Source organism: Pogona vitticeps, chromosome 4 (assembly GCF_051106095.1).
Source record: "Pogona vitticeps strain Pit_001003342236 chromosome 4, PviZW2.1, whole genome shotgun sequence".
NCBI lineage: Eukaryota > Metazoa > Chordata > Lepidosauria > Squamata > Agamidae > Pogona > Pogona vitticeps.
The window spans coordinates 35222867-35247250 of NC_135786.1; the positions used below are offsets into that span (position 1 = coordinate 35222867).

The 24384-nt window shown below is 43.5% G+C and overlaps 1 protein-coding gene across 2 annotated transcripts in view; it reads right to left on the reverse strand.

Moving 5' to 3' along the window:
• The window catches only part of ACSS2 (acyl-CoA synthetase short chain family member 2), a 65766-nt gene that overhangs the window by 16516 nt on the left and 24866 nt on the right, over positions 1 to 24384 (reverse strand). Inside the window, exons 3-8 of one of the 2 annotated variants that reach the window (XM_020782408.3) lie at positions 19768 to 19859; positions 19296 to 19399; positions 9025 to 9097; positions 7908 to 7983; positions 7210 to 7324; positions 950 to 988 (exon numbers count right to left, since the gene is read on the reverse strand). In XM_020782408.3, the coding sequence (XP_020638067.2) occupies positions 950 to 988; positions 7210 to 7324; positions 7908 to 7983; positions 9025 to 9097; positions 19296 to 19399; positions 19768 to 19859 (499 nt within the window). The remainder of the gene's footprint in view (positions 1 to 949; positions 989 to 7209; positions 7325 to 7907; positions 7984 to 9024; positions 9098 to 19295; positions 19400 to 19767; positions 19860 to 24384) is intronic. The other variant, XM_020782409.3, reaches the window with a different exon arrangement.

The window sequence follows — 24384 nt, forward strand, 5'->3', positions numbered from 1 at the left end:
CATGATTTATCACTAACATACACCACTCGTTTTTTTAAAAAGCCATCTATTTATAAGAAATTCTATCATCCAGGTGAAACACAAAAACTACAAGAGATTACTGTCATACTATATCTAAGTATCAAGCACAGAGGTAAATTTCGGGAAATATATCATATGTGAAAGCTAACAACTGTAACCAACTATTAACAGATTACTAATTAGGTGTTAGTCAAAAGCAAAGCTAATAGTTTTAGAACTGTATTTCCATACAACTTTATTACAAAAGGAAGTACTGCTAACAATAATTGTGATCTGATTAGGCTTTGCTAGCTAATGATGGGAAAATGTCAATAACTGAGCCTAGACCCACCTCTTTCAACCAGGATGTGCTATCTTTATAATGCCTCAATTAGTGGGGGTGGGGAGGGGATATAAGACTGACGTTCACAAATATTCAAAGGGTGTTTCAACTGAAAAAGAGGGTCCAAGCACAAAGAAATCCTGAAAACTGTGTCAAGCCATTCAATGTGAACATGCTGAGCTTTTATTCAAGTCCGTTTCAGATACCCATCTGGTAAGTCCAGCTATAGCTATCTCCTATGGGATACAAGTATTTGCAGACCCAGACTGCCTCAGACACACCTTTTTATAAGCCTTTGTATATTAAAAAATCTCATTTACACTTCAGATAAACACGAGAAATGCTTTTTAAAAAAGTGTTAGCACTACAACAGAAGTCACTGTCCCACCCTTCAATACACCTAAATCAGTGCCATGTAACCTGATACACCCCATCCACCCCATTGGGACAGTGATGTCTACAACTAACATGCAAGTGCCAGAGTTAGGAGGCCACACGCTGCCGTGCAGTGAGAGTGAAAAGAGCAAGACTAGAGACGAGGAGTGCTGGAACAGGAAAGCAGAGCAGAGGAATGCCGAGACAAAGCGTCTGCTACACAGTAAATACCTTGGGATGGGCTTTCTTTGAACTTTCAGTCTTTCTGTCCTGTTAAAAATCCACACAAAGAGGACATAAGGTTTGAGACGTAGGAAAGGTCACACTGGGCCCCTACTCAATGCCATGTTGGCAAGGATCAGGGGTATATGCACGTACAAGTGAAAAATCTTTTCTTCTAGCACATAAAGGAAAAAAGATGTAGTACAAGGGCTCACGCAACAGACCAGTGTTTCAATATTTTTCCCAGCTATTTCCACACCAGAATTTTTATTCCACCATGCAAAAAACAGAGATAGATATGCATAAATACAGAATGGGACTCTAACCTGGTTGCATACGTTTCACTTTGCATCAAGGCAGCACAGAAGTTCCCACAAACTTTCTTAATCTAAGTCATTCTGTAGGCCAGAACAAGTTTTTGCTATGCCTTTGATTTATCTCCTGCCACTTCCTTCCCCTTCACTATCATTCTATAGATAATAATAATAACAATACACCATCGAGTCAATTCTGAGTTATGGTGACTCTTTTCAGAGTTTTCTAGGTGGAGAGTACACAAAAGTGGTTTACCATTCCCTTCTTCTGAGGTCCCCCTGGGACTGTGCAGCTTGTCCAAAGCCACACAGGCTGATTCTACTCCCCAGAGGCACAGTGGTGAATCAAACTCCCCAGCCAGCTAATACCATTCTATAGATGTTAGCTAAAATCAGATGACGGAAAAAAGAAACATACAAGAGCTGGAAACTCTCCTGTTATGCAGCAGGGGTGAAAAGGTGCGTGTTCTTTTCCTGTTAAGACTGCTGAGTGAACTGCAGTAAATCCAAACAGGCATGTGGATGTGGGCAAACCAGTGGATATTGTCTATCTGGATTTTCAGAAGGTGTTTGACGTGGTCCCTCACCAAAGGCTGCTGAGAAAACTCCACAGTCAAGGGATAAGAGGACAAGTCCTCTTATGGACTGAGAATTGGTTGAGCACCAGGAAATAAAGAGTAGGTATCAATGGGCAATTTTCACAATGGGGAGAGGCAAAAAGCAGTGTGTGCCCCAGGGATGTGTCCTGGGACCAATGCTTTTCAACCTGTTCATAAATGACCCGGGGACAGGGATAAGCAGTGAGGTAGTCAAGTTTGCAGATGAAAGAAAACTTTTCTGGGTGGTGAAGACCAGAAGAGATTGTGAAGAGCTCCAGGAGGATCTCTCCAAACTGGGACAATGGGCAGCAAAATGGCAAATGTGTTTCAATATAAGAAAATGTAAAGTAATGAACACTGAGGCAAAAAACCCCACAAAACTATTTGTCAATGATGGGTTCTGAGCTGTCCGTGACGGATCAGAAAAGAGATCTTGGTGGACAGCTCGATGAAAGTGTCAATCCAGTGTGTGGCAGCAGTAAAGAAGGTCAATTCCATGCTCGGTATCATTACAAAGGGGACTGAAAATAAAACAGCCAACATTGTGATGTCATTGTACAAAACGCTAGTAAGGCCGTAACTGGAGTATTGTGTATGGTTCTGGTCACCGCACCTCAAAAAAGACATAGTGGAACTGGAAAAGGTGCAGAAGAGAGCGACTAAAATGATTACTGCGCTGGGGCACTTCCTTTATGAGGAAAGGCTATAGCGTTTGGGTCTCTTTAATCTAAAGAAAAGGTACCTGATTGAGATGTATAAAATGTTCAGGGAATGGATAAAATGGATAGAGGAAAACTCTTTTCCCTCTCACATAATAATATCAGAACTAGGGGACATCCACTCCAATTGAGTGTTGGGAGAGTGAGAACAGACAAGAGAAAATATTTCTTTACCCACGTGTTAGTGGAACTCCTTGCCACAGGAAGTGGTGATGGCATCTGGCCTAGATGCCTTTAAAAGGAGATTGGGAAAGTCCATTGCAGGTTACAAGCCATGATGGGGGTGTATAATCTCCAGGCTTAAAAGGAAGGTACCGCTAAATGCCTGATGCAGGGGAGGGGTACCAGGAAACAGATATCTAGTTGTCTCGTGTGCTTCCAGAGGCATCTGGTGGGGACCACTGTGACATATAGGAAGCTGGACTAGATGGGACCTTGGCATGATCCAGCAGACTCTTATGTTCAAAACTATTTTTTATCCCTAACTATTTAACAGCAACACCATCGTCTACCCATGATAAGTTTCCAAATGAAATGGCAAAATAAAGAAGGCTTAAGAAAAGCCCCAAGCAGTTTTGTGTATGAAAAGGCTGTAAGCATGGTGTCAGAAGTGAACATAAATCATGAAGCTAAATGTGTTCTTACAGGCACCTTGTCCTTAATCTGAAGTGTAATTTCTCCATTTTTTTCACACCTGGCTTTGGTTACAATGTAATGCTGTAACCTGTAATGCTGAAGTAATAGTTATTATGTTGAAATTTGTCCACCATATTCTTAAGGAATGAAGAGAAGCACTTTCAATAGGATCATGCTTAACAGAGTTGGTGTGATACTCTTGGGTCGATCACATTTCACTATCACCTGGTGATAACCTTGCAAAATCTATTTGAGATCCACATCTTGAACCCTTCATTTGCACCTCTTTATGATGAATCTTGATATACCAATACATTCTACAGTCGGCTAAGATTATCTACTGTCAGTTTGCTCACTGTTTATCACTTGTTCGCTTGCTTGCTCTCATATTTATTTCTTATTTATTTTATTTCAAATATTTTCCCACACCTTTCTCCTTAAAAGGACCCAAAGTGGCTTACATAATTAAAAGAAAATATTTAAAAGCTAAAAACAGTAAATACTGTACACACACACACACACACACACACACACACACACACACACACACACACACACACACACACACACACACACACACACACACACACACACACACACACACGATACTTTAATAACCTACAAACTATGCTGAAACTCCATACAATAATACAAGCATTTAAAGGCACCCTTTGTAGTAACTGCAAACTAGAGAACCGATACTCTCCTCTCTGTCCACCAAGAAATGAGAGCCTTCTGAAAATGTTATCAATTTTCACCCACAGTACTGAAGGACAGAACCAATATGCTTCCTCATAATACTGTGCCATCAAGTCAATTCTGACTTACAGCAACCTTTTCAGGGTTTTCTGGAGCTCAGAACCCGTTTACCATTTCCATCTTCTGGGAGTACCCTGGAACTCTGCAGCTTGCCAAGGAACATAGTCTGGTTCTTTCCCTAGGAGGCCCAGTGGGAATCAAACTCCTAACCTCTGGCTCCGCAGCCAGACACCTAAACTACTGAGCCATCCAGCTAGGTCATCCTCATATAGTTACTTCCTTTATCACAAACTAACTTTTGAAAAGAAACATATAGCAGAAGATTATCCATGTTTTCTTTTTAAAAGAAGGCTGCACTGTCTTGAGCCTCGTGGCGCAGTGATTTAAACCACTGCATTGCAGCCAAAACTGTGCTCACAACCTGGGGTTCAATCCCAGGTAGCCGGCTCAAGGTTGACTCAGCCTTCTATCCTTCCGAGGTTGGTAAAATGAGTACCCAGCTTGCTGGGGAGGGGGCAATGTGTAGCCTGCATAATTAACTCATAAACCACCTATGGGGCGGTATATAAGCAGCAAGCTTTGCTTTGCTTTGCTTTTGAAAAGAGCCACGTTAATATACTCACAACATTCTGAATTCCAGACTTTACAACACTTTCCATGGGGTAGATTGTGAGACTCAGGTAAGGGGAAGAGAACTGAAAAGATACTACTAGCTTTTGAAGACAGACTTACTTCAAAAGGATAGCTGATCTATTTACCAAAAATAGATTTCTCCACTCTGTCCTACAAGCTCACTGCATAAGAAGCTAGGAGGACATTGGTAAACAACTAAACGTGGCTGTTTTATCAGAAGAAACTGAATGGCAGCAAGGGCATAGTTCACTCTATAGTGTCTTTTATGAAGAGCCTAAGGGCATTGTGTGGCCCACCATCCTACAGTGCTATCATTTAAAAACCTGGTATGAGCTTGGTTCAGTCAATCACATGGGCCCTTCACACCAATGATCTGTTTTATTCACCTATTAAACTATTTGTTCAGCACCAAGAGTGAAACCATGGGAAAGCAGCTCATGGTTGTTAACACATAAAGGCACCAATGTCTAGCTTACCCTGTGTTAATAATGAAGCTTTTAAATTTTACCAGTACCAAAGGCCTCATTCTCAATGAAACAGAAGGCTACAAGTGACTGAAAATGGAGTGCATTTTCCATTCCTACATACTGAAAACTGAGAGGAAAATCTCTATTAAAACCACTAAACCTCTTTCTTGGCTTTTTTGCATGTGTAGTCTGACGAATTATGCTGTCAATTATGTGACACCCACCCCAACAGCATACACAATCCCCACAGTGTGAAGTGGTAGACCCTCAACACGTGAGAACAGTGCCAAAGTCAACATAAAAACTCCAACTTAACTTGCATAAATGTGTGGAACAGTCTAGTCGAGGGTCACTTGACTTTACAGGGCTGTCACTATTTAGTACATAAGAAATGTTTCCAACACAGAAGTCTTAGTCCAGAGACTTCTGAGCTCATGGAAGTTTTCCAGGAAATATACGTCCCAATATTCCCCTGAAACTGTGACAGGGAATCTTGTTAGCACCAGATGTTAAAAAAGCAACAGAGTCAAGAATAAGAATAGACAAACTAATTAGTTTGTGGGAGACAATGACAACATGGGTTACCACAAAATAAATGATAAATATGGTGACTGAGAAATCTGAAGGGTCATGGAAAGCATTATTGTGCCAATTGAGTTACAGCCTAATAGCTTTCTGAAATAATTCAATAGGACACATGAGGAACATTCACAGACTTCTATTCAAACTAGCCTGTAACTCCCCACATTTTGTGGTAACAGACGCAGATCTTTGCAACTATAATAAGGGAAAGTTAACCTTGCTGTAGTGAAAACGCCTGTGTATCTGACTCGCGTACTCATTTCATTTTATTTTTAATGAGGAAAATAAGCCTCAAGACTCAGAGGGGAAAGAATATATCACACAAAGAAAATAAATGACATATATGTAAAATAAATAAGCTTTCATTTTTTAAACATGACTGCATTCCTGGGAACACTAACCATCCCAATCTAAGTCTTGTTCAAGAGCAAGATAAGGAAACACCTATACTTCTTAATTTCTTCACAGAAGTGGCTAAGGCCAGCTATTCTAGAAAGCTTTTGGATTTTAACTCGACTGTGGAAGAAACTTTATTTTGCTATACATATTAGCAAGTCTTAGATGCATTTAGATGCACATATATTTTAAAGAAGAAAAATTTACACAGTGGCAATAAATGGCTGGGGTATGGGAAAAGAAGAAAATAATTTTATTTATGAGTACCACTCTTCTGTTGGCTGTTAAAAGACCATATGAAATCATCCTAAAATAAATGTTAAAAATTGTGTGTGTGTGTGTGTGTGTGTGTGTGTGTGTGTGTATGTAATATTATATGTGTGTGTGTATGATATGTAATGCGCGCACACGCACACACACACACACACACAAATGTAAAATCTTAGAATAATGAGTTGTAAGTGATATTGCAGTTACAATGGTACCTCAACTTAAGAATTTAATCCGTATTGGGACTGCATTCTTAAGTCGAAGCACCATTTCCCATAGGGATGCATTGAAAACCATTTACCTGTAATCCACATCTGCTGTTTTTCATTCTTAACTCAAGGCACTGTTCTTAAGTCGAAGCATTAGTTCCCATAGGAACTAATGCAAAGCCGGTTAATCCGTATCTACCACTAGCGGGCATTTTTTTTTTATTTTTTTCTTCTTTGACCTAAGGTGAACTTAGGTCAAAAAAAAGGGCAGGAAAGGTGTGGGGTTTTTTCTTTTTTTGGTTCTTAAGTCAAGGCACTATTCTCAAGTCAAAGCAACTTTTTGCAAACAGAGCTGTTCTTAACTCGAATTGTTCTTATATAGGAACATTCTCAAGGTACCACTGTACTCTCCAGTGGCTGGGTGTGATGGTCACACAGCCACATTACTGAACATAAAAATCACAATTAAAACGTAATGCTTGCCAGAGAGAGAAATACGTTCTTGCTGCAATGCCCAGCAGGATTAAGTTGATACTTTTGCCCAAGAACAACTAAGGCACAATCCAGAGCAGGGGTAATCTGAACTTCCCACAAGAGAAGAATTAGAAATGCACAGTTATCTCTCTCTTCTTCTCTCCTAAAAGAAGAAAAAGGTCTACTCAAGCCCCAAAGAGAATCTCCTCACCTGCACACTCTGGCAGAGTCTCTTCAGAGGTGGAGACTTGCTGCTTGGCCCATCTAGTAACAGTTCTTCTCTTCCTAGATGCTTGACCACAATGCACAATCGCAGAGGGGCATCTCTGCAAGAAAAGGGAAGATGAGACCATGAGCCTAAACCATTTCAAGATCGCAGTAGATTTCAGGTCCTTTGATTGAGCAAATTTCAGTCTCTATGATAAGTAGGCTGGGTGAAATTGTATAAAATAAATAGCATCAAAAGTTTGTTAAGTCAGATACTGTAGCAATTTACTACACTCAACAACAGGATTTTGGCCTCTGAGTGATACCTGAAATGAAACTTTGTAAGCCAAATCTTACTTTTACAAAATATTCAGAAGTGCATGTTCAAATTTCTGCCCTAATTTAATTTTTAGTGAGTAATTTTTGATGTAAAGCCACCAATTTCCATTTTAAAAACAGAAAACAGGGAAAAAAGACCTACAGGATGGATAACTCGTACAGTTCCAAACTAAATGTTCTGATTTAAGGAGCTTTTCCAAAAGGACTCAATCTAAACTACATATAGGTTTTCCAACTTTATATATATCAAAATCTCTGTGATAACTATGCTGTGGTATTTCTGAGACCACAATTATTTGAATGTTCATGCCTATACAAAAGCTTCCAGTGGGAATTTCCTTTATCCAGAGAAAGTAGACTTACTTATCTTTACATTTCTGCAAGGCTTCATCTGCTATCTGCTTCAGGTTAATCAGCTTATCACCTCTATAAAAGGCATCTACAAAAGAGCAAGTAAATCATTAAACTGGCTTGCCATAACAGCCTGTAAGCACTTGAAGGTCATCACAGAAAAGGGAGGAACTGATGTAAAGTCAAAGGACAGGAAATGATGGAATTAAATTCAGGGGAAATTTGCTAAATGAAAGGCCTATCACTGTAAGAATAGCAACAACAAATAAACTATGGAATTCAGTGAAACCTGGAGTTTGAAGTAAGCAGTAGTCTCAGAAGCATTCTTTAAGCAACAGTCAGAAAGAACTGGATGAGCTAATGGACTTTTCCATATCTCGGTTTTATTAATAGCATCCTCATTACTACACAGAACATGACGGAACAGTTGGCAGGGGAGTAGTCTGTAGATGCTGCATCACTTATGTTACAAGATTAAGATGTCATTCCAGCTGCTAGACTACTGGATGACTTGAGAATATTGAATGCATTAATTTAATTATTTATATGGCATAGAAAGCCAAACGGAGTGTCAAATCATAAAATCGGGAATACTGCATTAATTGCACAGTCCCTTGCAAGCATACTCAGATGGAAGTCCCTATGTCTTTAGTGGGTCTCTCAGATAAGTGCATCTAGAATTGCAGCTATTGGCCTGAATCCAACTGCCTAGTCCCATTGAATCCATTGCTGAATGGTGAATCAACAATTAAATAAATCCTACTGATTTAATGATTCAGTGGGTCTACTCTAGTTGAGACTGCCAACTGGATTCAGGCCATAGATGTCCAGAGAAGCTGCTTAGCAACACACTGTTGGAAATTCATTGCTTGTGAAGAGCCTGCTGCAATAGAAGTCACTGAATGTAGAAGCTCCTATAACAACCTACTTTGCCTGGAAATTGTGACATATAACCCATGTGTGCACTGGCAGAGCATATCCAGGAATTGCAAGTGAGGTCAAAAGCAACTCCTTCCTCTTCCCCAAAACATGCAGAATACAAAAAGCTGCATTAATTGTTACTCCTTGTGAATGTATTGTTTTGATTGAAAGGTTAAATGACCTGTAGCTTATGAAAGGGCTCTTTTACCTGCAGTAATGAGAAGTGAGCAGTTGGAATCCAGGATTCTCTCACAAAGTGATTCTGCTGAAAAGCCTGCAAACTAAGACAGCAATGACACACAATCATTCAAGTGGGACCATTCAGAATTACACTTCTATTCATGACACATTCTGTGAATAATAGTTTTTCAGTGGACTACTCCAGTAGTTTTTTAAAAAACAGCTCCAGAAAATTCTATACAGTTTCTTACAATAATAATAATAATAATAATAATAATAATAATAATAATAATAATAATAATAATAATAATAATAATAACAACAACAACAACAACAACAACAACATGATTATCAGGCGTCCTTCAATGAAAAGTTCTGCCACTACATACACAAATCACTGAGAGCAGGTTTCCCAGTAACTACCAAGTTACTCCCCTTCATGGATTGCTGCCTTGTCGTGGAGAAGGGGCTTGAGTAACTCAGAGAAGCTATGGGCTATGCCGTGCAGGGACACCCAAGACAGACAGGACATAGTGGACAGTTCCGACTAAACGCAATCCACCTGGAGTAGGAAATGGCAATGCCACTCCAGTATCTTTGCCAAGAACGCCCCATGATCAGAAACAAAAGGCTAAAAAATATGACGCTGGAAGATGGGCCCCTCAGGTCAAAAGGCGTCTAACATGCTACTGAGGAAGAGCAGAGGACAAGTACAAGTAGCTCCAGAGCTAATGAAGTGGTTGGGCCAAAGCCGAAAGGACGCTCAGCTGTGGACGTGCCTGGAAGGGAAAGGAAAGTCTGATGCAGCAAAGAAAAATACTGCATAGGAACCTGGAATGTAAGATCTATGAACCTCGGGAAGCTGGAGGTGGTCAAACAGGAGATGGCAAAAATAAACATCGACATCCTGGGCATCAGTGAACTAAAATGGACAGGAATGGGTGAATTCAGCTCAGATGATTATCATATCTACTATTGTGGGCAAGAATCCCGTAGAAGAAATGGAGTAGCCTTCATAGTCAACAAAAGAGTGGGAAAAGCTGTAATGGGATACAATCTCAAAAATGCTAGAATGATGTCAATACGAATCCAAGTCAGACCTTTCAACATCACAATAATCCAAGTTTATGCACCAACCACCATTGCTGAGGAGACTGAAATTGAACAATTTTATGAAGATTTACAACAACTTCTAGAACTGACACCAAAGAATGATGTTCTTCTCATTCTAGGGGACTGGAATGCTAAAGTAGGGAGCCAAGAGATAAAAGGAACAACAAGAAAGTTTGGCCTGGGAGTTCAGAACGAAGCAGGGCAAAGGCTAATAGAGTTTTGTCAAGAGAACAAGCTGGTCATCACAAACACTCTTTTCCAACAACACAAGAGGCGACTCTATACATGGAAATCACCAGATGGACAATATCGAAATCAGATTGATTATATTCTCTGCAGCCAAAGATGGAGAAGCTCTATACAGTCAGCAAAAACAAGACCTGGAGCTGACTGCGACTCTGATCATCAGCTTGTCATAGCAAAAGGACAGGTTACTTACCTGTAAACATGGTTCTTCAAGTGGATTCTCCATGAATACACACTAATGGGTTAAGTCAGCACTTGTGCTGGCCTCTCGGAATCTTCTAGAGCTGCAAGAGAAAAGTAACAATGTTCAGGTTGCCCTGCACTGAGCATGCTCAGCCCGCCAACGGCTCAATTCCCCATGTCCGCCATGTGAAGAGTTGGAACCCAGAACACTCCTCAGTGACGGACAAGTGGGGAGGCCGGGCGGGACGTGTGTATTCATGGAGAATCCACTTGAAGAACCATGTTTACAGGTAAGTAACCTGTCCTTCTTCAACGTGGTTCTCCATGAATCCACACTAATGGGTGACTAGCAAGCACACTTACAGGATGGTGGGCCGTCACTGAAGCAGTGAAGTCAAAACAGCCCTGCCAAATTTGGTCTCTGCTTTAGCCCGAAGGTCCAACTTGTAGTGGGTAACAAAGGTAGAAGCACTGGACCAAGTAGCAGACCGACAAATCTCTTGGATGTCGATTCCCCTTAGCAGGGCCGTAGATGTAGCCATGGCCCTAGTGGAATGGGCTTTGAGACCTTCCGGCACAGGTTTCTGCAGCAGTTCATATGCCAGAGAAATGGTAGAGACTAGCCATCTGGAGAGGGAAGAGGAGGAAGCAGGAGAGCCCTTGCGAGGCCCATAAAAACAAAGAAACAGTCTATGGGCCTTTCTGAAATCTTTAGTCCTGGTAACATAATAGGCCAGTGCTCTACGAACATCTAAAGCATGGAGCATGCGTTCGACTTCTGTGACTGCATCAGGAAAAAGGGTTGGTAAGATCAACGGCTGGTTAACGTGGAAGGCAGACACAACCTTAGGCAGAAATGTGACATCAGGATGAAGGACAACCTTATCCTTAAAAAACTGCAAATAAGGAGGATCGGCACGTAGGGCAGCTAACTCACTAGCTCTCCTAGCCGAAGTGATGGCCACCAAAAACAGTGTCTTGAAGGACAAGAATTTCAAGTCACAGGAGGCCATGGGCTCGAAAGGATGTCGTGTAAGACAATGCAAGACAGTTTGCAACGACCACTGAGGTATTGGTCTTTTGGCCGGAGGGCGCATGTTGTCAAGTCCTTTGAAAAAGGTTTTAAGGGTTGGGTGAGAAAACCATCTGGATGACTCTGAACCCGGAGGTTGAAAGGCCACAATAGCTGCGGTGTAAACCTTCAGCGTTGACTTAGACAGGCCCAAATCGAAAAGATGCCTGAGGTATAACAGTAGAGTCGATAAGGCCACAGGTGAGGAATGCAGCCGACGTTCCTCAGCGAATCTGAGAAAATTTCTCCACTTGTAGCTGTAAAGCAACTTAGTGGCAGGCTTCCGTGCCTTGTTGATGACCTCTGTCAATGATGGGAAATCCTCCACGCAGTCAAGTGGAGTGCATCGAGATCTGGATGGAGAACATTCCCTCCGCTCTGAGTGAGTAAGTTGGGCTGCAATGGAAGAGTCACCCTGTCCACTGACGCTTGAGACAGAGTGGAGAACCACGGTCGACGTGGCCACCAAGGGGCAATTAGTATTGCTTCTGCCCTCGTCTGTAGTAGTCTGACTATGACCCTCTGAAGGAGTGGCAGAGGAGGAAACAGGTAGATGAGGCCTCTCTTCCATGGTACCATGAACGCGTCTCCGAGGGAGCTCTGACCTCTGCCCGCGCGGGACGCATAGAGTGGACACTTCGTGTTGTATTGCGTGGCAAACATGTCCACCAGTGGATGTCCCCATCGTTGGCAAAGGGTGGTGAATACCTTCTGGTCCAGTTGCCACTCGTGGGATTGGAACGGGCGACGACTGAGTTCGTCCGCCAACTGGTTGTCTGATGTGGCCACATGGATAGCCACTGGAAAAATGTGCCTCAGGTAGCACCATTCCCAGAAATGTACTGTGAGAAACAGCAGAGACTTGGACCTCGTGCCCCCTTGCTTGTTCAGGTAGTACATTGTGGTGGTATTGTCTGTTACTACCTGTACAGCTGTGCCCCTGAGAAGAGGAAGAAACGCCCTGAAGGCCTTTATCACCGCCAGCATCTCTAGATGGTTGATATGCAGGGATGCTTCCTGCGGGGACCACAGAGCATGTATCTGGTGATGTAGACAGTGGGCTCCCCATCCCATCGGGCTGGCGTCCGTTGTCACCTGTATGGTGAGTTGTAGAGGACGAAAGGGTCTTCCGATTAGCAGATGTGGAGGAAAGAGCCACCACTGTAACTGCCTTGCAAGTTCTGGAGTGACCCTGAGGCGCTTGTGATGACTGTCTGACACAGGGTTGAACAGGGCCATCAGCCAAGACTGTAGAGAGCGCATTTTGAGCCTCGCATGGGGCAAGGTGGCCGTTGTTGAGGCCATGAGGCCTAGCAGGTGTTGTGCTAGCTTTGCAGATACTGTCCTCCTTGGCTTGAACCTCAGAACTGCTTTTCTTATTTTGTGGACACGTTCTGGAAGTATGAACAGGCGGGCTTGCACGGCATCCAGCCTGGCCCCTATGTAGTCCATCACTTGAGAGGGTCGTAAATGAGACTTCTCGTAATTGATGGATAGGCCTAAGGCCTGTAGGGTCTGTAGAACTTGATGAGTGTCCTGGTAGGCTTGGTGTTCGGACTTTGACACGATCAGCCAATCGTCGATGTATGGGTAAATTTGAATCCCCTGGAGACGTAGATAAGCTGCCACCGGGGCCATACACTTGGTAAAGGTCCGTGGGGCGGTGGAAAGGCCGAATGGTAGGGCTACAAATTGGTATATGGTGTCCTGGAAGATCAGTCGAAGGTACTTTCTGTAGGCCTCGTGGATTGTTACATGAAAGTAAGCATCCTTCAGATCCACCACTACAAACCAATCTCCTTTCTTGAGCAGGTGGACGATCCCTTCCAGAGTAACCATCCGGAACTTCCGAGGATTGAGGTAGGTGTTGAGATCCCTCAAATCCAGTATGGGTCGAAGACCCCCGTCCTTCTTTGGAACAGCAAAGTATCGGGAGTAGAACCCGTTCAGGATGTCTCTGTAAGGTACCTTCTGGATGGCTCGCTTCTGTAGTAGAGTGAGAATCTCTTCCTCTAGGACGGGATCGAAGGATGTATGCCTGACCCATCCTAGAGGAGGCAATTCTATAAACTCCAGGCGGTAGCCGGAGCTGATAATTTTCAAGACCCAGGTGTCTCGAGTGATCTTGTACCAGTTCTGAAGGAAAGGAGCGAGGCGAGTCAGATGGTGGTGGATCCGGATGCTGACTGGGAAGTCAAAGGTATTGCTTGAACTTCCGGCCAGAAGGCTTGAATGACTGGCGCTTGCTGGGTGTCTTGAAGCTAGAGGCGGAGGAAGAAGCCTGAGAAGATCTTGCAGGGGGTTGTGGCCTGAACTGGCGATAAGTGGAGGTTGTACCTTGCTGGTACGACTGCTGTGGAGGCCTGGAACGCCACTGAGGCTTTGAAGGCCTCGGCTGTTGCTGTATGGCATAAGATTTTGCCGTTTTCTTACTTTCGTGGAGGGATTTCAAGTTTTCATCTGTTTTTTCACTGAAAAGACCAGTGGCATCAAAGGCTAAGTTCTTAATCCTGGCTTTGATGTCATCCAAGATGTTGGCAGACCGTAACCAGGCGTGCCGCCGCAAAGTAGTGATAGATGCCAGGTTTCTAGCATTGGCATCTGCCACATGCCGTGAAGCCAGACGTTGGTGCTTAGACACAGTCTGTGCCTCAGCATAAGCATCAAGGCATACTTGCCTGATGTCTTCTGGTGCTACTTGGAGCGCTGGGAGTACTCTCGCCCAGAGTTGTTTTTGATAAGCCCCCATGGCCACCAAGTAGTTGAGGGCTCTGAGGGCAAAGGTGGTCATTGAGTAGAGCCGCCTTCCAAGCACCTCTAGGTCTCTTCCTTCTTTGTTAGTTGGCATAGGATGACCCTTAGTGGGCAAACGTCCCGCACTAGATTCCACCACAAGAGAATTAGGGGCTGGGTGTTTTAGAAGGCACTCCGTCTTTGGACCATGGACCCGATACATGTTCTCAGTCCTCCTGGAAAAGGTGGGAGAATCAGCTGGATGGTCCCAATAGCCGGTGATGAGATCCATGAGTTCTGGCACATAAGACAGGCTAACTGGACGAGACCTGTCCTTGTGAATGTCCCCAAAGATGAGGTCATCCTCACGAGAAGGAGACTTCTCTACCTCCATCCTCAAGGTAGCAGCCATTCTTGCGACCATCTGAGGATAAGATGAAAAGTCCTCCGATGGAGATGACGGATGGATATCTGCCGCATCCGACCCCAATGGTTCAGCCGGTACCGGTGTCTCCAAGGAGGCGTCTGATGTACCTGCGTCCTCGTTTTCAGAAGAGGAAACCGAGTCAGGTTCATCCTCCTCCTCCAAAAGCCGAGGGGCGACAGGCTGTGGAATGCCCCCTGTAGGCTTAGGAGGTTTAGTGGGTAACGGTCTACTCGGGCTTGGTAAAGGCGCCGGGGGCTTGTCAGCAGGTATCGGCGTCGGGAGACCGTGCTTGGTAGACCGACCCTCTGCCGGAGTAGCGCGGTCCTCGTTGTCTGGGAGAGGGCGCTTTCGACGTCGACCCTTTTTTGGAGGCGGCGTGGTGGAAGTAGACGAAGAGGAAGAGTAGGTCCTCTTTCGTCGACGCCGTCTATCCCTCGACGTGGAAGAGGAATCAGACGTATAGTCCCGTTTATGTCGATGACGGCGGCGAGACCTCCGTCTCTCATGGCTGTCATCGGAGTCCGATGAAGAGTATTCCCGACGTCGATGCTTCCGTCGTCTATCGCCATCCGTAGTACGCTTTCGCTTGCGATGGCGCTTAGGCTTCTTAGGGATAGTGTCCTCCTCGGTCTCGAGCGTTGGGCGTCGAGGAGGGGCCGGTACATTCGGGTCCCCCGGTCTCCTCGGAGAGGGTGTCGGAGACTTAGTAGCCGGCGATCCCGGTGTAGACGACCGGGATCGAGACGCCTGCCCAGGTAGAATTGGGCTCCGAGGCGCATCGGTCAAGCCAGAGATGATTTTGTCAATCTGGCTTGCCGTGGGAGACCTCTCGACGACGACCAACGGTTCTTGTCGTGGAGGCAGAGAGGCTCCAGGCTCCGACGCGGACTCTCGGTCTCTCGAAGAGTCCTCCAGGAACGGAGAAGGGAGTGAGGAGGAGATGGGAGGCACTACCAGTGTAACCTCCTTCGATGTCGATGCTCCCTTCAGTTTTTGCTTCTTCTTTTTCAGGTGTTCCGGCTTAGGTGGAGATATGGAGCCAGTCGACGCTGAGGTAAGTACCTTCTTGGACGAGGTTTTCGCCTTGGACTTGGTTTTCGCCTTTTTAGGAACGTCCAGGATAGTATCCGATGAGGTGGATTGGACTACCCTAATCTCCGACCGTACTGAGGAGGAGGATTGGGCTACCTCCATTTCGGATGGTTGAGAGGCCGACAACGTTTGTTTCCAAAGGGAATATCTGAGACGTTGCTGCCGAGCCTTCAGAGTCACCTTAGTGAATCTTTTGCAGTGCCGACAGTTGGAGACCGAGTGGGATTCTCCAAGACAGTACAGGCAAAGAGAATGTCCGTCCTGGAAAGGGAGTTTCCGGGAACAGGCGGTACAGAGGCGAAAGGGTCCTCTCCTCGGGGATGGTTTGTCCTTCGGAGGCATAGACTGACCGGCAGATGGAAGTAGACCAGGAGTCCCGAGGTTACAGAGCGGTCGATGGGCTTGGTAAAGGCAGGTAGACCAGGAGTCCCGAAGTTTATGGAGCTTTCGACGGACTTGGTAAAGGCAAGTAGACTAGGAGTCCAGGGTAAAGGTGGGTAGGCCAAGAGGCCGAAACCCGAAAATTGAAGAAATCCGGTAGGCGCGTGGCGCGCCGCTGGAGGCCAATTACCGTTGATCGGTATGACCAAATGGCGCGTGGCGCCTCTGAGGGTGGCCTGAAAGGCCAATTAGGCCAAAAAAGGTCTGAGGAAAGCCGCCAGAGGCAAAAGCGAAGTCAAAAACCAGTCCAGAGTCAGGGCAACAACAGGCAGATCAACGATTTTCAGTCCGGTCAATGTAAAACACGAAATATAGCCAAAAAAACAGGAGCTCAGTCCGAGAGGTTCCAACTTTCACAAGCGGAAAAAAGGAACTGAGCCGTTGGCGGGCTGAGCATGCTCAGTGCAGGGCAACCTGAACATTGTTACTTTTCTCTTGCAGCTCTAGAAGATTCCGAGAGGCCAGCACAAGTGCTGACTTAACCCATTAGTGTGGATTCATGGAGAACCACGTTGAAGAATTCAAGCTTAAACTAATGAGAGTAGAAAAAAACCACTGGGCTAGTAAGGTATAATCCAAACCAAATCCCTTATGAATACACAGTGGAAGTAAAGAACAGATTTAAGGAACTCGATTTGGTGGACAGAGTGCCTGAAGAACTTCGGATAGAGGCTCGTAACATTGTATAGGAGGCAGCAACAAAAACCATCCCAAAGAAAAGGAAATGCAAGAAAGCAAAGGGGCTGTCCAACAAGGCCTTAGAAATAGCAGAGAGGAGAAGGGAAACAAAATGCAAGGGAGATAGGGAAAGCTACAGAAAATTGAATGCAGACTTCCAAAGAATAGCAAGGAGAGACAAGAGGGCCTTCTTAAATGAACAATGCAAAGAAATAGAGGAAAATAACAGAAAAGGAAAAAACAGAGATCTGTTCAGGAAAATTGGAGATATTAGAGGAACATTTTGTGTAAAGATGAACATGATAAAGGACACAGATGGGAGGGACCTAACAGAAGCAGAAGACATCAAGAAGAGGTGGCAAGAATATACAGAGGAATTATATCAGAAAGATTTGGATATCCCAGACAACCCAGACAATGTAGTTGCTGACCTTGAGCCAGACATCCTGGAGAGTGAAGTCAAGTAGGCCTTAGAAAGCCTGACTAACAACAAGGCAAGTGGAGGTGATGACATTCCAGTCGAACTATTTAAAATCTTTAAAGATGATGCTGTTAAGGTGCTACATTCAATATGCCAGCAAGTTTGGAAAACTCAACAGTGGCCAGAGGACAGGAAAAGATCAGTCTACATGCCAATCCCAAAGAAGGGCAGTGCCAAAGAATGCTCCAACTACCGTACAATTGCACTCATTTCACACACTAGCAAGGTTATGCTCAAAATCCTCCAAGGTAGGCTTCAGTAGTATGTGGACCGAGAACTCCCAGAAGTACAAGCGGGATTCCGAAGAGGCAGAGGAACTAGAGACCAAATAGCCAACATGCGCTGGATTATGGAGAAAGCCAGAGAGTTCCAGAAAAACATCTACTTCTGCTTCATTGACTATGCAAAAGCCTTTGACTGTGTGGACCACAGCAAACTATGGCAAGTCCTTAAAGAAATGGGAGTGCCTGACCACCTTGTCTATCTCCTGAGAAACCTATATGTAGGACAGGAAGCAACAGTCAGAACTGGATATGGAACAACTGATTGGTTCAAAATTGGGAAAGGAGTACGACAAGGCTGTATATTGTCCCCCGGCTTATTTAATTTATATGCAAAATACATCATGAGGAAGGCAGGACTGGATGCATCCCATACCAGAATTAAGATTGCCGGAAGAAATATCAACAACATCGGATATGCAGATGATACCACTCTGATGGCAGAAAGTGAGGAGGAATTAAAGAACCTTGTAATGAGGGTGAATGAGGAGAGTGCAAAAAAACGGTCTGAAACTCAACATCAAAAAAACTAAGGTCATGGCCATTGGTCCCATCACCTCCTGGGAAATTGAAGGGGAAGATATGGAGGCAGTGACAGATTTCACTTTCTTGGTCTCCATGATCACTGCAGATGGAGACAGCAGCCCCGAAATTAAAAGACGCCTGCTTCTTGGGAGGAAAGCGATGACAACCTTTGACAGCATCTTAAAAAGCAGAGACATCACCTTGCCAACAAAAGTCCGAATAGTCAAAGCTATGGTTTTTCCTGTCGTGATGTATGGAAGTGAGAGCTGGACCATAAAGAAAGCAGACCACCGAAGAATTGATGCCTTTGAATTGTGGTGCTGGAGGAGGCTCTTGAGAGTCCCCTGGACTGCAAGGAGAAGAAACCTATCAATTCCAAAGGAAATCAACCCTGAGTGCTCACTGGAAGGACAGATCCTGAAGCTGAGGCTCCAGTACTTTGGCCATCTCATGAGAAGAGAAGACTCCTTGGAAAAGACCTTGATGTTAGGAAAGTGTGATGGCAAGAGGAGAAGGGGACGACAGAGGATGAGATGGCTGAACAGTGTCTGCGAAGCAACCAACATGAAATTGACACAACTCCGGGAAGCAGTGGAAGATAGGAGGGCCTGGCATGCTCTGATCCATGGGGTCACGAAGAGTCGGACACGACTAAACGAACGAACGAACGAACGACCAAGTTACTACCAATTTTCTCTTATACTTTGTGGCATGGAATCTGAAACACAAGTGAATGGAGTATATGGCAAATGTGCAGAGTTCACATATCAGTGTGAAAAAGCTTCTCCTGAAAAGGTTTCTTAGGGGGTATAATAAAAACACTGCAGCTGCCATCAGTTTGAACACAACGGCATAAAAAAAAACAATTATTCTAGACTCTCTTCAGTCAAAAGAAACATTTCATGCAAAAAAAGCAATACAAGCTTTTAAAAAAGGATAGCTACTAGTTCATTCAATCTATCATCTGCTTTTAAATCAGCAGTCATACAAAAGCATAATTCACACAAAAAAAACTGCATCTTCCTACCACAATGGAATGAAGTGCTCCAATTCTTGCACAGGCCAGCATAGCTACTACCAGTTCAATTATCATCGGCATGTAAATAGAGACTCTGTCTCCTTTCTTCACCCCTATGGAAGAAAATAAATGTTTCTCAAGCCAGTTACATCCAATTTTGTCATTCAATTGTTGTGGCCCATATCCTGGCATTTCAAGAGAAGTAATACCACCAAAACATTAGAAAGCGAGAATAAGTCTGAAAAGCTCAAGCTAATAATTTCTTCAAAAATCAAATATGCATGCTTAGAAATTAAACTTTATCAACTCCAGCTCTGCCCCAGGGTCAGCAATAAGTGGAAGTCATGAAATGTCCGATGTAGAGACAAACCCATGTCCTCTTTCCACAGTTCCAAGTTCAGGAGGAATGACTCGTATTTGTGAAAGGTAGAAGAAAGATTCCCACGGAAAGCAAATTTATGGACCCTGCAGAGTCAGATACCTTGTTGCTGAAGAACATTGGCAAATTGGCAGACCTGACTCAGCAATTCACTGTATGTAATCTTCATGGAATCCCCTGGTTCATTTCCCTCCCTACAAAAGAAAAAAAGGAAGTAATTATGAGCACTGACACTGAAGGGCAAACCCCAGCACATGCTTTAACTCTCATATTTTCCCCTTGGTTGAAAGAGAATGTATAAAAGATATATCATACCTTAAAGAGACAAGTAAAAAGGATAAGTATAGTTTGTAAGGTTTTATCGTCACTCTTCTAAATCTCTTCTAAACCTAACTTCTGTGCACTTCAACATGAGCATACAAATTTAATAAATAATAGCTCCTTCTTTCTTAGTTTAAAAATGTCTGAAAGCTACAACCTTCTGGCCTGTGGCACAAAATACACTCTCCTCCCATCCATTCTACTGTCACCTCAACACGACAACACAGCAGGAAGCAGGAACATAAAGCAACAGCTCAAGTCAAGATCTGAACAAAACGTTGACTAGAAAAACAGGAACCAAAATGTGAGTTAACACTGCAAAAGGAGTGTCAATAAGTCACAATCAAAATGCAGCCAAGATACACCTTCATTATTGCAGAAGAAAGCTGGTTTTTCCATAGCTAGCTGTTACCTCTAGGCTGTGAATGAAACATTCTCATCTGCAAATCACATAGCAGAACTAAGTAGCCTTTGTATGAGTGAAAGTATATAAACTGAAGTGTAGAAGAGGAAGGGCCCTAGGTAGCAAAATCAAAGTTTTAGGATTTTAGGAACTAACTTCCTAAGTTGTCAGGGGTCCTGCTTTATTTTAGCACTTATGTGCCTTAGATCAGTGGTTCTTAACCTTTGTTACTTGGATGTTTTTAAACTGCAACTCCCAGAAACCCCAGCCAGCACAGTTGGTGGTGAAGGCTTCTGGGAGTTGCAGTCCAAAACTACTGAGTAACCCAAGGTTAAGAACCAGTGCCTTAGATGCTTTGACAGTCAATAACTTTATGGTTTTACTTTGATTTTTTTACATCTCAACAATGAACTGTGCCATAAAACTCCTGCTGCATAGTAAGCCCTCTGGAAAAGATTAAGGCCACAATCATATCTGGAAATATAGAATCCAGTTAGGATTGCTCCTGAGTAAGGTACTGAGTTTTTTAAACTGTGAACCTCCACATTTGATAGCCTTCCAAACCCATGTTGTAGGATAACCTGGCTTCAACTGTTACTAGATTCTTGTTATGACCCAACACAATAGCAGTAGTTTCTGGCACAGAACGCAAGTTTTATTGTATCACCCACAACTGTGCATATGAAAAATCAAACTGGAGTTCCTTATTAACCACCTAACATCTAAGACTCATACAGCTACTGCACTGCATAACTTAAAGAAGGAAACAGTCCTACAGGGACTCAGCAGACAGATATAAAATGGATGTGCCACCTTATAAAAAGTTGTATCATAGCTTCATAGCAACAACCTGGCAGCTTAAATCATATGCTACCTAATATATTCCCATGCAAAGCAACAGATCCTGACTCAGGCTTTCAAACAACATCTTCTCAGCTCCTTTGTGGTAATTAAGTATTGCTTTCCAGAAAGGTAGACAAGAAAGGATTGGTAAATGAGTTGAGTTTTCTTCTTTCAGACCATCTGACCACCCCAAGTGCCAAAGAAAGTGAGAGCTGATAATTTTTATAGCTCTCTTTGCCATCTTTGCTACCAAGTCACATAAAGTGTAGGGATATTAAGTGCTGCATCAGAATATGCTTAGTTACTTCAGCAAGGATCCAATTTTGCTGATTTTAAGAGAGAAATCAGCAATCAATCAACAGTGACAATTGGAATGTATTCTCCAAGTGCAGTCAAGTGCCAGTGACAAAAGGAAGAACAGAGCTAGGTATGGAAGAAGTACGGATTATTCAAAAGAATTTGTCTGAATACTAAATATTACCTCCAACATGAGAAGCTAAGATCAATCACTCAACAAGCCAAAGCTGTCAGTTGCAAAAGAGAAATTCATATCAGGCCTTCTAAAATTATTGGGAGAAGTGAAGCGTTTCCTACAGAAGAACTCACGATGCCCAGCTCCAACATAAATACAGCCAAAGTTGTCAAGAAAGACAAAGCAGCTGGCTACTACATAAGACACGGTAATCAAACATCAATGAGCAAGTTTTGAAATTTTTGATATTTTCTGCTCAGACGGAGTTGAAAGTTCACTTACTTTTTAAATATGGAGTAGATATATATTATCGTTGCAAAACTTTTGCATGAAGTTACAAAAGATTTTCAGCCCACTTAGCATAAGGATAAAAAGCTTTGTTTATAACCCAAGCCTCTGTAATGATTATCCATGGCACTGACATACTGGGATCACAAAGATACAAATCTTACTTCTAAGCCAATCACAAATCAAGTGCAAATAGACAGCCCTTCAGAATACATACCGTATTTTTCGCACCATAAGACGCACTTTTTTCCCACAAAACAGGGGGGTGGAGAGTCTGTGCGTCTTATGGAGTGAAGAAAATAGATTATATTTTCCTGTTTTCTTCTCCTAAAAAATTGGTGCGTCTTATGGAAAGGTGCGTCTTATGGAGCGAAAAATACGGTAAGTTGTGACATAAATGTAAGCAAGAAAAAGCAGTAACTACAAATATCTAACTTTTCACCCAGCTTTAATTGGATTGTTGTTGTTTAGTCGTTAAGTCGTGTCCACCTCTTCGTGACCCCATGGACCAGAGCACGCCAGGCCCTCCTGTCTTCCACTGCCTCCTGGAGTTTGGTCAAATTCTTGTTGGTAGCTTCGGTGAGACTGTCCAGCCATCTCGTCCTCTGTCGTCCCCTTCTCCTCTTGCCTTAACATTTTCCCAACATCAGGGTCTTTTCCAGGGAGTCTTCTCTTCTCATGAGATGGCCAAAGTATTGGAGCCTCAGCTTCAAGATCTGTCCTTCCAGTGGGCACTCAGGGTTGATTTCCTTCCGAATGGAGAGGTTTGTTCTCTTTGCAGCCCAGGGGTTTCTCAAGAGTCTCCTCCAGCACCACTCCTCCAGAACTTATTTTACAAGCCAAAAAATTGATGGTTTTTCTAGGGCTGGTGACAGGTGACTCCTCAGACAAATGTTGTAAAAGGCAACTTTTTATAAAGCTGCTAGAATTTGGTTTGAGATTTTAGTGGTCAGTCTGTGAATGAACATTTGAGGAACACTGCTAAGCTATTTATTTGTGCTTTGCTACTTTGAAGGATTCATCAAGCTCATCTTCATATGATATTCTGCTCTGTTGGATTTTATGTTTAATGGCCAGAATCTATTTGGGTTCTTGCACTGATGGAAGAAACTATTAGTGGACTCAAAAGGAATAAACTCTCCTCCCTGTGCAGTCCAGGGGACTCTCAAGAGCCTCCTCCAGCACCATAATTTAAAAGCATCAATTCTTCGGCGGTCAGTCTTCTTTATAGTCCAGCTCTCACTTCCATACATTGCTACTGGAAAAACCATAGCTTTGACTATGTGGACCTTTGTCAGAAAGGTGATGTCTCTGCTTTTTAAGATGCTTTCTAGGCTTGTCATCGCTTTCCTCCCAAGAAGCAGCCGTCTTTTAATTTCATGGCTGCTGTCACCATCTGCAATGATCATGGAGACCAAGAAGGTAAAATCTGTCACTGCCTCCATATCTTCCCCTTCTATTTGCCAGGAGGTGATGGGACCGGTGGACGTGATCTTAGTTTTTTCGATGTTGAGCTTCAGATCATTTTTAGCACTCTCTACTCTTTCACCCTCATTAAGAGGTTCTTTAAGTCCTCCTCACTTTCTGCCATCAGAGTGGTATCATCTGCATATCAGAGGTTGTTGATATTTCTTCTGGCAATCTTAATTCTGGCATGGGATTCATCCAGTCCTGCCTTTTACATGATGTACTGTGCATATAAGTTAAATAAGCAGGGAGACAATATACAGCCTTGTCGTACTCCTTTCCCAATTTTGAACCAATCAGTTGTTACATATCCAGTTCTAACTGTTGCTTCCTGTCCCACGTATAGATTTCTCAGGAGAGAGATAAGGTGGTCAGGCACTCCCATTTCTTTAAGGACTTGCCATAGTTTGCTATGGTCCACAACAGTCAAAGGCTTTTACGTAGTCAATGAAGCAGAAGGAGATGTTGTTCTGGAACCCTCTGGCTTTCTCCATAATCCAACGCATCTTTGCAATTTGGTCTCTAGTTCCTCTGCCCCTTCGAAATCCAGCTTGTACTTCTGGAAGTTCTCGGTCCACATACTGCTGAAGCCGACCTTGGAGGATTTTGAGCATTACCTTGCTAGCATGTGAAATGAGTGCAATTGTACGGTAGTTGGAGCATTCTTTGGCACTGCTCTTCTTTGGGACTGGCATGTAGACTGATCTTTTCCAATCCTCTGCTACTGCTGAGTTTTCCAAACTTGCTGGCATATTGAGTGTAGCACCTTAACAGCATCATCTTTTAAGATTTTAAATAGTTCAACTGGAATGCCATCATCTACACTGGCCTTGTTGTTAGCCAGGCTTTCTAAGGCCCACTTGACTTCACTCTCCAGGATGCTCAAGGTCAGCAACCACACTATCTGTGTTATCTGGGATATAGT